The sequence below is a fragment of the Mercenaria mercenaria genome, chromosome 8 (genome assembly GCF_021730395.1).
Source record: "Mercenaria mercenaria strain notata chromosome 8, MADL_Memer_1, whole genome shotgun sequence".
In the NCBI taxonomy this organism is placed as follows: Eukaryota; Metazoa; Mollusca; class Bivalvia; order Venerida; family Veneridae; genus Mercenaria; species Mercenaria mercenaria.
The window spans coordinates 73,463,323-73,476,047 of record NC_069368.1 but is presented as its reverse complement, the minus strand read 5'-3'; the positions used below and the strand labels follow the sequence as shown (position 1 = coordinate 73,476,047).

The following is a 12,725-nucleotide window of genomic DNA, read 5'->3' as shown; positions in this document are numbered from 1 at the left end:
TAGATGACTATACAACGGATTTAAAACATTCTCACTTATTATGAGTGGTTCGGGGGTAAAAAGTATGCTCATTATACATGAGTTTCTATGATAGCACTAACATTAAATTTTATACCATTTTAAATTTCTAATCATGACAATTGCCGCCTGTAAAATCTACAAATAAATATTCTAATCCTGTATGATACATTGAACTCATAACAGATGATAAAGGCTTATTGGGTTTAAAATCAAGAAATATACTTCACACAAAAGGTAACAGGCCACTGCTTCTTTTTAGATGTAATCGGTTACATTTCTTCTTACACTTTCAGTGTTCTTAATTAAGGTATCCAAGAATTACAGAAGTACCTCCTTTTAAAATATAAAGACAGCATGAATATCTGATCACACTGACAACTGCTTTGTCATGTTGGAAAAAATGCCATTATGCTACCATTTTGATTTTATAAGCAACATACAAGTAAGTGTGAAATTAAAAAATCATGTAAATTGATTTAAATATAAAGACAGTAGTATTACTGAAGTGCTTGTTTTGAATATTGATGTTTGGACACATTGTTCAAGCATTTCTCTGATACTGTTTGCTATATTCAGTATATCTATCAACATACCTATTTAAAAAATGCATCCTGCCTGTAGGAGTCTATGATTTGAAAATTATATCTAATTAGTAGCATAAATTCTACCTAGTAAATACTGATGTACCATTGTTATATTTTCATGGAAAAAAGAACGTAATTCTAAAAGGTAAATACTTTTCTTTTATGCCATCTGTATATTTTTATGTTAAAATAATGTAATTTTAAAAAGTAAATTTTTTTAAATGTAATTACAGCAGTGTTGAAGACTGATACATGGACACTTCTACATAAGTCTGACATAGCTATAAGTTGTGTTGACACTTCTGTATAAGTCTGACATAGCTATAAGTTGTGTTGGCACTCCTGTGTAAGTCTGGCATAGCTATGAATTTTTTGGTGGCACTCCTGTTTAAGTCTGACATAGCTATGAATTTTTGTTGGCACTCCTGTGTAAGTCTGACATAGCTATGAATTTTTGTTGACACTCTTGTGTAAGTCTGTCATAGCTATGAATTTTTGTTGGCACTTCTATATAAGTCTGACATAGCTATAAGTTTTGTTGGCACTCCTGTGTAAGTCTGACATAGCTATACGGTTTTTGTTGACACTTCTATATAAGTCTGACATAGCTATAAGATTTTGTTGACACTTCTATATAAGTCTGATATAGCTAAGAGTTTTTTGTTGGCACTTCTGTGTAAGTCTGAGATAGCTATAAGTTTTTGTTGGTGCTTCTGTGTAAGTCTGACATAGCTATATGTTTTTGTTGGCACTTCTATGTAAGTCTGACATAGCTGTAAGTTTTTGTTGGCAATTCTGTGTAAATCTGAACAGCTATAAGTTTTTGTTGGCAATTCTATGAAAGTCTGAGATAGCAAGAGGGTTTTGTTGGCACTTCTGTGTAAGTCTGACATAGCTAGAACTTTTCGTTGACAATTTTATGTAAGTCAGAGATAGCTTGAAGTTTTTGTTGGCACTTCTATGTAAGTCTGACATAGCTATATGTTTTTGTTGGCACTTCTATGTAAGTTTGACATAGCTATAAGTTTTTGTTGGCACTTCTGTGTAAGTCTGAATAGTATTAGTTTTTGTTGGCAATTCTATGTATGTCTGAGATAGCTATAAGTTTTTGTTGGCACTTCTGTGTAAGTCTGAATAGTATTAGTTTTTGTTGGCAATTCTATGTATGTCTGAGATAGCTATAAGTTTTTGTTGGCACTTCTGTGTAAGTCTGACATAGCTGTAAGTTTTTGTTGGCATTTTATATAAGTCTGAGATAGGTATACATTTTTGTTGGCAATTCTTTGTAAGTCTGAGATAGCTATACATTTTCGTTGGCACTTCTGTGTAAGTCTGAATAGCTATAAGTTTTTGTTGGCACTTCTATGTAAGTCTGACATAGCTATAAGTTTTTGTTGGCACTTCTGTGTAAGTCTGAATAGCTATAAGTTTTTGTTGGCAATTCTTTGTAAGTCTGGGATAGCTATAAGTTTTTGTTGGCAATTCTATGCAAGTCTGACATAGCTAGAAGTTTTTGTTGGCACTTCTATATAAGTATGACATAGCTATAAGTTTTTGTTGGCAATTCTATATAAATCTGACATAGCTATGAGTTTTTGTTGGCACTCCTATATAAGTCTGACATTTTGTTGGCAATTCTAAGAAAGTCTGACATAGCTTTAAGTTTTTGTTGGCAATTGTAAGTAAGCCTGACATAAGTTTTTGTTGGAACTAAGATATAAATCTAACATAGCTTCAAGTTATTGTTTTACTAAAGTAGTGGAGACAAGTTTCCTATAACTATAGTGGTACCTGACTTTTGGAATTGCTGCTGGATATTTGATATATATGTATGTAATTTGAGCTTGGAGGATAATTGAGTATTTGATGTTTATCTTAAAAATCATGTTTCAGCAGCCTGGTAAGCAAGAGGTCTTCAATTATTATTGATTGGAAGGTGGCATCTGGGGGGAAATTTTGACTGTGTTACACAGTTAAAGTAGTGCTAGGGAGCAGTTTCTGCAACCAGTCTGAGATTAAGATCTTTTTATAAATATACATTGTTAATCAAGAGCTAAAATTCAGTTAAGAATTTCAAAACTAGTTAATCTTTTATATATTTCTGAACTTGCAAATGCCTCTCAGTGATGTTTAAAGTTGTTGTGCCCCCACTATGAGTGTTGGGGTCATACAGATTTAGTCTTGTCCGTGCAAAAAAAGTTTGTGATACGCCTAGCTCAAAAAGTATTTCATATAAATTGATGAAACTTTGCATGAGTCTTTATTATGATATGAACTTGCGCACCTCCTATTTTTCGTCTGCCTCCATCCCCTATTTCCAGAGTAATGGCCGCTGAAATAGTAAAAAATGCACATTTTCACCTTGTGATGGGCCTAGCTCAAGAAGTGTTTCATATAAATTGATGAAACCTTGCATGAGTCTTAATCATGATATGAACTTGCAAACCTCCTATTTTTCGTCAGGCTCCGCCCCCTATTTCCAGAGTTATGGCCCCTGAAATAGTCAAAATGCACATTTTCACCTTGTGATGCACCTAGCTCAAAAAGTATTTTATATAGATTGATAAAACCTTGCATGAGTCTTTATCATGATATGAACTTGCACACCTCCTATTTTTTGTCTGGCTCCGCTTCCTATTTCCAGAGTTATGGTCCCTGAAATAGTCAAAAATGCACATTTTAACCTAAGGACGTGCCTAGCTCGAAAAGTATTAGATGTAAATTCATGAAACCTTGCATGAGTCTTTATCATGATGTGACCTTGCACACTTGGCAATCTCCTTGAGATTTTATTGCTAATTACAGAGTTACGTTCCTTGAAATAGCCAAAATAGTGGATTTTTTGTTCGTGATGCTCGCAGCTCAGCAAGTATATGGGGCCTAGAATAATGAATCCTTTATATAAAATTATATAAAATGTTTGTTGAGGCTATACCACCTTAAGACTGTAAACATTTGAATTATTGTCCCTTATTTGTGATAAATGTACCAGTGGGGGCACACACTGTGTCCTACAGACACATTCTAGTTTTCATTTGTTTCTAGTCAACAGCCAGCAATAAGTTTGTTCAGCTAATTTAGTGTATAAAGTATTTTTATGCCCCCGGCATCTACTGATGGGGGAGGCATATAGAGATTTTCCTGTCCGTCCGTCCTTCCGTACGAGGTTAACCAAATGGGACCGTTTCGTCTAGCATCAATACCCCTTACTAGAATGACTTGATACTAATGCAGATGTAACCTGTGACCATTCCTCATCTTCAGACATCACCTGACCTCAGTTTGACCTTGACCTTGACCTCATTTTGGACTTAGGTTGCTTTATATGGGCCATCTCTTGATTAACCAGATGGGACCGTTTCGTCATACATCAATACCGCTTACAAGAATGAATTGATACTAATACAGATGTAACCTGTGACCATTCCTCATTTTCAGACATCACCTGACCTCAGTTTGACCTTGACCTTGACCTCATTTTGGACTTAGGTTGTTTTATATGGGCCATCTCTTGGTTAACCAAATGACCGTTTCGTCTAGCATCAATACCGCTTACAAGAATGAATTGATACTAATACAGATGTAACCTGCGACCATTCCTCATCTTTAAACATCACCTGACCTCAGTTTGACCTTGACCTTGACCTCATTTTGGACTTAGGTTGTTTTATATGGGCTATCTCTTGGTTAACCAAATGGGACTGTTTCGTCTAGCATCAATACCGCTTACAAGAATGAATTGATACTAATACAGATGTAACCTGTGACCATTCCTCATCTTCAGACATCACCTGACCTCAGTTTGACCAGAAAGTCAAAAAGGGAGGTAATAAAAACAATGGACACACTAATACTTCTTTCTACATTAATCAGTATTCAAACATTTGATGAGTGTTTGAGAAAACATTCAGTGAAAATAGGATTTAACCAAAAATTGGTATATCTTATGTCCATAACTTAATACAAAGGCAGCATAACCTCTTGACTTCTCTTTTGTCCAGATAATTAGGCAAGGTAACTCCCATATATACCAGACAAAATAATTTTGATTTAAATACAATGCCTCTGAATTGGATTCATTAGAAACAAAATGTAAATTTATAGGTAGGTCACAGTGGCCCATATTTGGTTTGTTGGCTGCCAAATGCAGTCTTTGTCAAGAAAATTGTTATGGAGGCAGGGCTTGCGTGGTGTTGAATAGTTCCAAAATAGGGCTAAATTAAAGTAGCTATAAAGTTACAATTCATTTTATGCAGCAAATCTTCTTTGTCCTTGACAAACTGAAATAAAGAAAACAGAAAAACAAAAAAAATTGATCTTGTAAGTATCATTTCATTAAAAATACATTGTAAAAAAGGAAACAAGAGATGGTATTTTTAGATAATTTTCAAAAGATGCCATTCAAAGATTTAAAGAAAAGTGAACCAAAGAATTATCAGTTTCTCTTAAGTTCATTACTTGCCACATAGTCAAAAAGCTCTTATCAGTAAATTGGACATTTCCATTGAATTTCAATCTTACGATTTAAATGGACTGGTCTTTTGATAACTTTTATTACGTACTTTAGAAACCAGTCTGTTCTTTTCTCAGGGATTGTGGTGGTCACATGATTTAAAGAAAGTAACGATTTCTGCTAAATTAGGAAATAATATATGATTTTTACATATGTGGGGCTTTGTGTTAGATTTTGGAAGCATTTAGACGCAGAAGTTGGCTTTGCAGCTCGTTTTGGAAGTCAAGTTTATTTGTGTGACAAATTTAGATTTTCCTGCGTTTGTGGATATTTCCTTAACTGTCCATTATGTATGTATTAGTTTTGTTTATTTATCTTTGTGCCCTTGAATTTTTGCAAAAACATGAAATTTTAAAATTCATCTTAATCAGCAATACATGTCAGTTAAATTTGTGAATATCTTATTATCATTACCACCTTCTTTTAAAAGAAAGTAAAATTGTTAAAAATGTAATTAACATGGGAGCCTTATAGGCTCATAATGCTTTTGTCTATTAATATGTGGCTACAACATTTTTTGTTTGAGCAAAAATAAATTAATTTCTTGTTAAATCCTAATTTCGATTTTTGTTTTCTCTACTATTTGTCAAATGTTTGGATATTTATCTACAAATTAAAAGGCTTTTATTGAATAAATGTTTTCGATTACCTCCCTTTATGGCTCTATCTGTATAAGTTTGTGTTTAGTAATGAAAGTAGTGCTTTTCAAACAGTGTAGTAATGCACAACATCAATTTGGACAGCTGTTTCATCTCTTTTTAACATAAGAAATTAAAGCCTTATGGAACTTTGATACAGCAATTTATATTACCCGGGTAATGAAAAAAAATGGAGAACAAGGAAATATGTCGAGTGAAAAATGTAACTGCTATCTTAAATGTTAATTTTACACCTTTCTAATTCAGACATAGTTGTGACACTGTATATAATATAATGTGACTGTCATTAAAAAATAACACTTTAGTATTTTTAGTAATTTTTTTTTTTTTAGATGTTTGTATTACTCTGGAATCATTTCCTTTGGTCGTAAAATTTTGTAGTTCTGACCAAAAGTGCAATATATAGGGATATGAATTAATGATTTTTGAAGTTAAATATAGTAGCTAGATATTGCCTTGTAATGTTGGGGTTGTTACAGTTGTTAAATGGTCCTGTATTTTACGATGTGCAAAATGGTCACAATTTACAATGTTACTCTCTAAGATCTTGCTATGAAAAATGTTTCCTTTATGTATGATGTAACTCTGTAACTGATGGCAGAGGCTTTGTTTGGAGGAAAGCATTCGTTTTGCTGTGTTTGACGCACTTTATTTTATGAAAATCTGAAGAGTAATAAGGAAAATATAGGCAAAGTGTTACCTGCATACAAATGCTTTCTCTGTGTGTATGGCATCCAAAAGTCACATGGGTTGGCCACCCTGCTTACATGTAATTGACCCTTATCATGCTAGACAGGATTGATTCAGCCTTTGCGACCAGTGTAGATTATGATCAGCCTGCACATCCATGCAGTCTGATCAAGATCTGTACTGTTCGCCATTCAGTCAGTCTCAATTTTGATATGCACCCCTTTTAACAGTTAATGGTGCTGTCCAAATTGAAAGATGGATGAGTTCATTATAGAAATTTAGCAGGGTAAGGGTTAAGTTAGTTTATGAAGGAAGATATTTTTGAAATGATGATTGGTACATTTTGAATGAATTATAGTTCTTTTTGGACTCTTACTAAGTAAGTTTGGGAAGGAAGATGTATTTGGAGACATTATCAGATGTTTATATATGTGTATGTTTGGAATTTAACGGATGACCACTGGCAGAATTTATAAGCTGACCTGGGCTTGAAAAAATGTGTTCTGCTCAAAGTTGCATATATAATAGCCCAATCTGACTAAGTACATCTCCTATTACGCTACGCTTAGGATCTGAAGACAAGCTATTGATAGCCTCGTTCTGACGTCCCTTCTGCTAGCCAATCAGAAGGCTTACTTACAGCATTTTGTAAGGTTAAGGTTTAGGAGTATATCACCAAAACACAGAAATATTTTATAAACGAACAACATCGTTACCAGTATTTTACCTGAACATTAAATGTTCTGCCGTACTGTCCCGTACTGAAAATACACTGAAAAAGTTGTCCCCCTTTGAAAATGAATGCCATTTGTAAAGAAATAAAAATAAACAATCCTTGAAAACTGTGTTCCACCTAGTTATGTGAAATTTCAACACTCGCACGCTATTACAAATGCATCAAAACAAACATGTGTAACGGTTCCTTGAAAATGGTGAGTTTTTAAAAGCGCTTGACTGTCTGGAAGTGGGGCCTGTTTAAACAGTTCTTTTTTTCGGAATTCAATGCTTATATCAGTATACTGACACTTGTTTTGTAGAGTAATATAAGTAATATACACGCTATCATTACAAAAACAACAACACAAGTGTCAGTATACTAATATAAGCATTGAATTCCGAAAAAAGGACTGCCTAAATGGGACCCACTTCCGGGCAGTCAAACGCCTTCAAAAACTCACCATTTTCAAAGAACTGTTACACATGTTAGTTTTCATTCATTTGCAATCGGATGCGAGTGTTGAAATTTCACATAATTAAATGGAACACAATTTTTTAGCAATTGTTTATTTTTATTTCTTTACAAATGGCATTCATTTTCAAAGGGAGACAACTATTTCAGGATATTTTCAGTACGGGACAGTACGGCAGAACATGTAATGGTTAAGTAAAATATTGGTAACGATGTTATTCGTTTATAAAATATTTCTGTGTTTTGGTGATATACTCCTAAACCTTGAAAAATCTATATTTAGCCTGGGTTTTTCATATTAACAATTCTTATGACGACCACATCACGACTACGCCCTCATGTTTTGAGAGAAATCATATGTCATGGTACGGGCTTGGTCATGTAAAGTGCCAGATAGCCGGTTAGCTCAGTCGGTAGGGCACTTGCCCTATAAGCGAGGGGTCCCGGGTTCGAGCCCCGAACTGACTGCACATTTTTCTTACTCTTTGACATTCATTGCTATTTTGATGGTTCAGCCAAATGCTTGTTGAAACAAGTCGTCTGATTGGTTCAAATGAAAATAGATTTGCGAAAATAAAAATAGCAAAACTGGAAATCCAAAATATACAGAAGACGAATGTGAATGGGTCATTCTCAGATCTTTATTTAGAAGATCAAGTACTTTAGTCAGATTGATAATAGCCAAAACAGTTCATTTTCGTGAATAATTTTGATTAAACACAAGTTCATTTTGCAAATCACTAAATTAATTGTATATTTTCAGGATTGTTAGTTCTGATAAATCTACAATAGTGGCTCAGGTACAAGAACAGGGGGTCGGAGCCGGGACGGACACTCCTCCAGTGAAAAAAATGGGTCGGAAAAAAATACAGATCTCTCGCATTGTTGACGAGAGAAATCGGCAGGTAGGTTTATCACCCATGTATATTATATATAGAGAAAATTGGCTTTACATTTAGTACGTTTTCACACTTAACATTTAGGTATGTATTTCTTGATAGTGTCGGCTAGCACTTGCCTACTTCACATCTTGACATCTAGGTATGCATTTCTTGATAGCGTCAGCTTAGCACTTGCTTATTTCAAATCTTGACATCTAGGTATGCATTTCTTGATAGCGTCAGCTAGCACTTGCTAATATCACATCTTGACATTTAGTTATGTATTTATTGATAGCGTCAGGTAGCACTGGCCTATTTCACATCTTGACATCTTGGAATGTTTTTATTGATGGCATCAGCTAGCACTGATCCATTTCACATCTTGACATCTTGGTATGTATTTATTGATGGTATCAGCTAGCACTTGCCTATTTCACATCTTGACATCAAGGTATGTATTTATTGATGGCATCAGCTAGCACTTGTCTATTTCACATCTTGACATGTATTTATTGATGGCATCAGCTAGCACTTGTCTATTTCACATCTTGACATGTATTTATTGATGGCATCAGCTAGCACTTGTCTATTTCTCATCTTGACATGTATTTTTTGATGGCATCAGCTAGCACTTGTCAATTTCACATCTTGACATCAAGGTATGTATTTATTGATGGCATCAGCTAGCACTGGCCTATTTCACATCTTGACATCTTGGTATGTATTTATTGATGGCATCAGCTAGCACTGATCTATTTCACATCTTGACATCTTGGTATGTATTTATTGATGGCATAAGCTAGCACTGGCCTATTTCACATCTTGACATCTTGGTATGTATTTATTGATGGCATCAGCTAGCACTTGTCTTTTTCACATCTTGACATCTTGGTATGTATTTATTGATGGTGTCAGCTAGCACTGTCCTATTTCACATATTGACATCTTGGTATGTATTTATTGATGGCATCAGCTAGCACTTGTCTATTTTACATCTTGGTATGTATATATTGATGGCTTCAGCTAACATTGGTCTATTGCACATCTTGACATCAAGGTATGTATTTATTGATGGCATCAGCTAGCACTTGTCTATTTCACATCTTGGCATCTGGGTATGTATTTATTGATGGCATCAGCTAGCACTTGTCTATTTCACATCTTGACTTCTTAGTATGTATTTATTGATGGCATCAGGTAGCACTTGTCTATTTCACATCTTGACTTTGAGGTATGTATTTATTGATGGCATCAGCTGGCATCTAGCACTTGCCTATTTCACACCTTGACATCTAGGTATGTATTTCTTGATAGCGTCAGCTATTGATAATACTTCTGCAAATCTGGCTTATTTTATACCTTGACATTTTGTTTGATGTTTCTAAAAAACATTAACGACTCTTGCCTTCTTGTCTTGTTATTGGTTAGTTGTTTCCAGGATGTGTGTACATACCTAGTTTGTGAGGATCTATTGTCACATATCCTGGTATTAAAGTGTACAGTAATTGACAGAGATATTATCAAGGTATTGAAACAATTTATTACCCTATAGAGATGCATTTTAGAAATATTTCAGTGTTACGGCCGCTGCGTTCTTCAATAAAATATAACAAAAAATTTGCGTATGAAATCACAATGATAGCAACAGTTGTCACTGTGGCTCATTGATTTTTCCAGTGAATAATTGCAGAAGTGTTTTAACCATTGGTTTGAAACAACTGTACAGAAACATATAGTGCTTCCTGCACTTGATGTAATTACATGGCCTGCAAATGATTCCGATTGTCTCGTTTACGTGGGCGTTCTTGCAGACATTGTCTGATAAAACTCAAATCAGGTGGCACGCATCAGTAACTTTATGAATTGACCCTTAGGGACAATCTACTTGAAATTACCAGGAAAAAAAGACATGTTCTAAAATTGTCACGGGGAATCGGAACAAGAAAAGTGTTGTATTACCTTATAACAAAATCTGCCTTCTCTGGTAACTTTTGTCATGGAACTTATTTACGTATTGATTTTAGCGGTCTTGTTGGCGAATGAATTCAGTGCATGAAATGATATCTGAGAAATGTGGCAATAAAAGCGGCTCAGTGTGTGCAAAGAAATCTGTTTACGATACAAGAAAGTGAACTAATGAAGCAACGTTAAGCTTTTTTGCGTACCTCTGTTACGTGTCAATCAGAATTGAACAAATCAGCTCCGTGACAATTTTATTGAAGGTTGATGTGTTGTTATAGTGGCAAATAATAACACAATGCCCATAAGTGGCTGCCTTATTAATAATGCCACTGATTAAACAAAAATCACAATCTGTAAGTTACAGGATGAGTGTTATTAGTATGACCAGGCTCCTGATTTCCTATATTGAATTTTTGCTTAGAGTTTTCCTTCTATCATAGAAAATTAGGAAGATCACTACCAAAACAACATCGAGCAGCATCCAAATAAAAGCTGAACTTAATTTTTTACAAATTTTTAATAAATGCGAAGCTCATTGTGAATCTAAAATAACTTACTTGTCTATTTATCATTCCATGCTATATATTAATTGCTGTTGATCCCTACTAACTATTTCAGTTGCTGTTGATCCCGACTACTTTTCATTCCATGATATTTTCAGTTAATGTCGATCCCTACTACTTTTCATTCTATGATATATTTCAGTTGCTGTCGATCCCTACTACTTTTCATTTCATGCTATATTTCATTTGCTGTTGATCCCTACTAACTATTTCAGTTGCTGTTGATCCTGACTACTTTTCATTCCATGATATTTTCAGTTGATGTCGAGCCCTGTTACTTTTCATTCTATGATATTTTCAGTTGATGTCGATCCATCCCTGCTACTTTTCATTCCATGCTATATTTCAATTGCTGTCAATCCCTACTACTTTTTATTCCATGCTATATAATAATTGCTGTTGATCCCTACTAACTATTTCAGTTGCTGTTGATCCTGACTACTTTTCATTCCATGATATTTTCAGTTGATGTTGAGCCCTGTTACTTTTCATTGTATGATATTTTCAGTTGATGTCGATCCATCCCTACTACTTTTCATTCCATGCTATATTTCAATTGCTGTCAATCCCTACTACTTTTTATTCCATGCTATATTTCATTTGCTGTCAATCCCTACTACTTTTCATTCCATGCTATATTTCATTTGCTGTTGATCCCTACTACTTTTCATTCCATGCTATATTTCAGTTGCTGTCAATCCCTACTACTTTTCATTCCATGCTATATTTCATTTGCTGTTGATCCCTACTAACTATTTCAGTTGCTGTTGATCCCTACTAACTATTTCAGTTGCTGTCAATCTCTACTACTTGTCATTCCATGCTATATTTCATTTGCTGTTGATCCCTACTACTTCTCATTTCATGCTATATATTAATTGCTGTTGATCCCTACTACCTTTCATTCCATGCTATATTTCATTTGCTGTTGATCTCTACTACTTTTCATTCCATGCTATATATTAATTGCTGTTGATCCCTACTGACTATTTCAGTTGCTGTTGATCCTGACTACTTTTCATTCCATGATATTTTCAGTTGATGTCTATCCCTACTACTTTTCATTCCATGATATTTTCAGTTGATGTCGATCCATCCCTACTACTTTTCATTCCATGCTATTCCATTGCTATTGATCCCCACTACTTTTCATTCCATGTTATATTTCAGTTGCTGTTGATCCATACTACTTTTCATTCCGTGCTATATTTCATTTTCTGTTGATCTCCATGTATTCCAAACAACAAATATTTTTTGTAAAAAGTTGCTTTGTGTATTGAGTCAAATATTTATAAATTAGGTTGACAACCTGTATTGTAGGAGTAAAACATTTTAAAAGACTTTGACATTACTAATTTAATGTTTCTTTTACACAGGTGACTTTTACAAAGAGAAAATTTGGGCTTATGAAGAAAGCGTATGAACTGAGTGTATTATGCGACTGCGAGATAGCTTTGATAATATTTAACAGTGCCAACAAACTATTCCAGTACGCGAGCACAGATATGGACAAAGTCCTCCTTAAATATACAGAATATAATGAACCTCATGAGAGTCGGACAAACAAAGATATCATTGATGTAAGTCGCTTTTCTTTTTTTGCCTCGTGCAGCTGTCTGAAATCTTTCACAGACCCATATCCAACATGTTCCTTTATGTTGCC

General features: G+C 34.4%; 1 protein-coding gene across 6 annotated transcripts in view; it reads left to right on the top strand.

The window, feature by feature from the left end:
- LOC123565259 (myocyte-specific enhancer factor 2A-like) overlaps nucleotides 1-12,725 on the top strand; it is a 156,704-nt gene that overhangs the window by 73,031 nt on the left and 70,948 nt on the right. For 5 of the 6 annotated variants that reach the window (XM_053550190.1, XM_053550191.1, XM_053550193.1 and 2 more), the window contains 2 exons: nucleotides 8,420-8,561; nucleotides 12,439-12,642. In XM_053550190.1, coding sequence (XP_053406165.1) covers nucleotides 8,508-8,561; nucleotides 12,439-12,642 — 258 coding nt within the window. In that variant the 5' untranslated portion in view covers nucleotides 8,420-8,507. Of the gene's footprint in view, nucleotides 1-5,238; nucleotides 5,409-8,419; nucleotides 8,562-12,438; nucleotides 12,643-12,725 lie in introns of those variants that run through there. The other variant, XM_053550189.1, reaches the window with a different exon arrangement.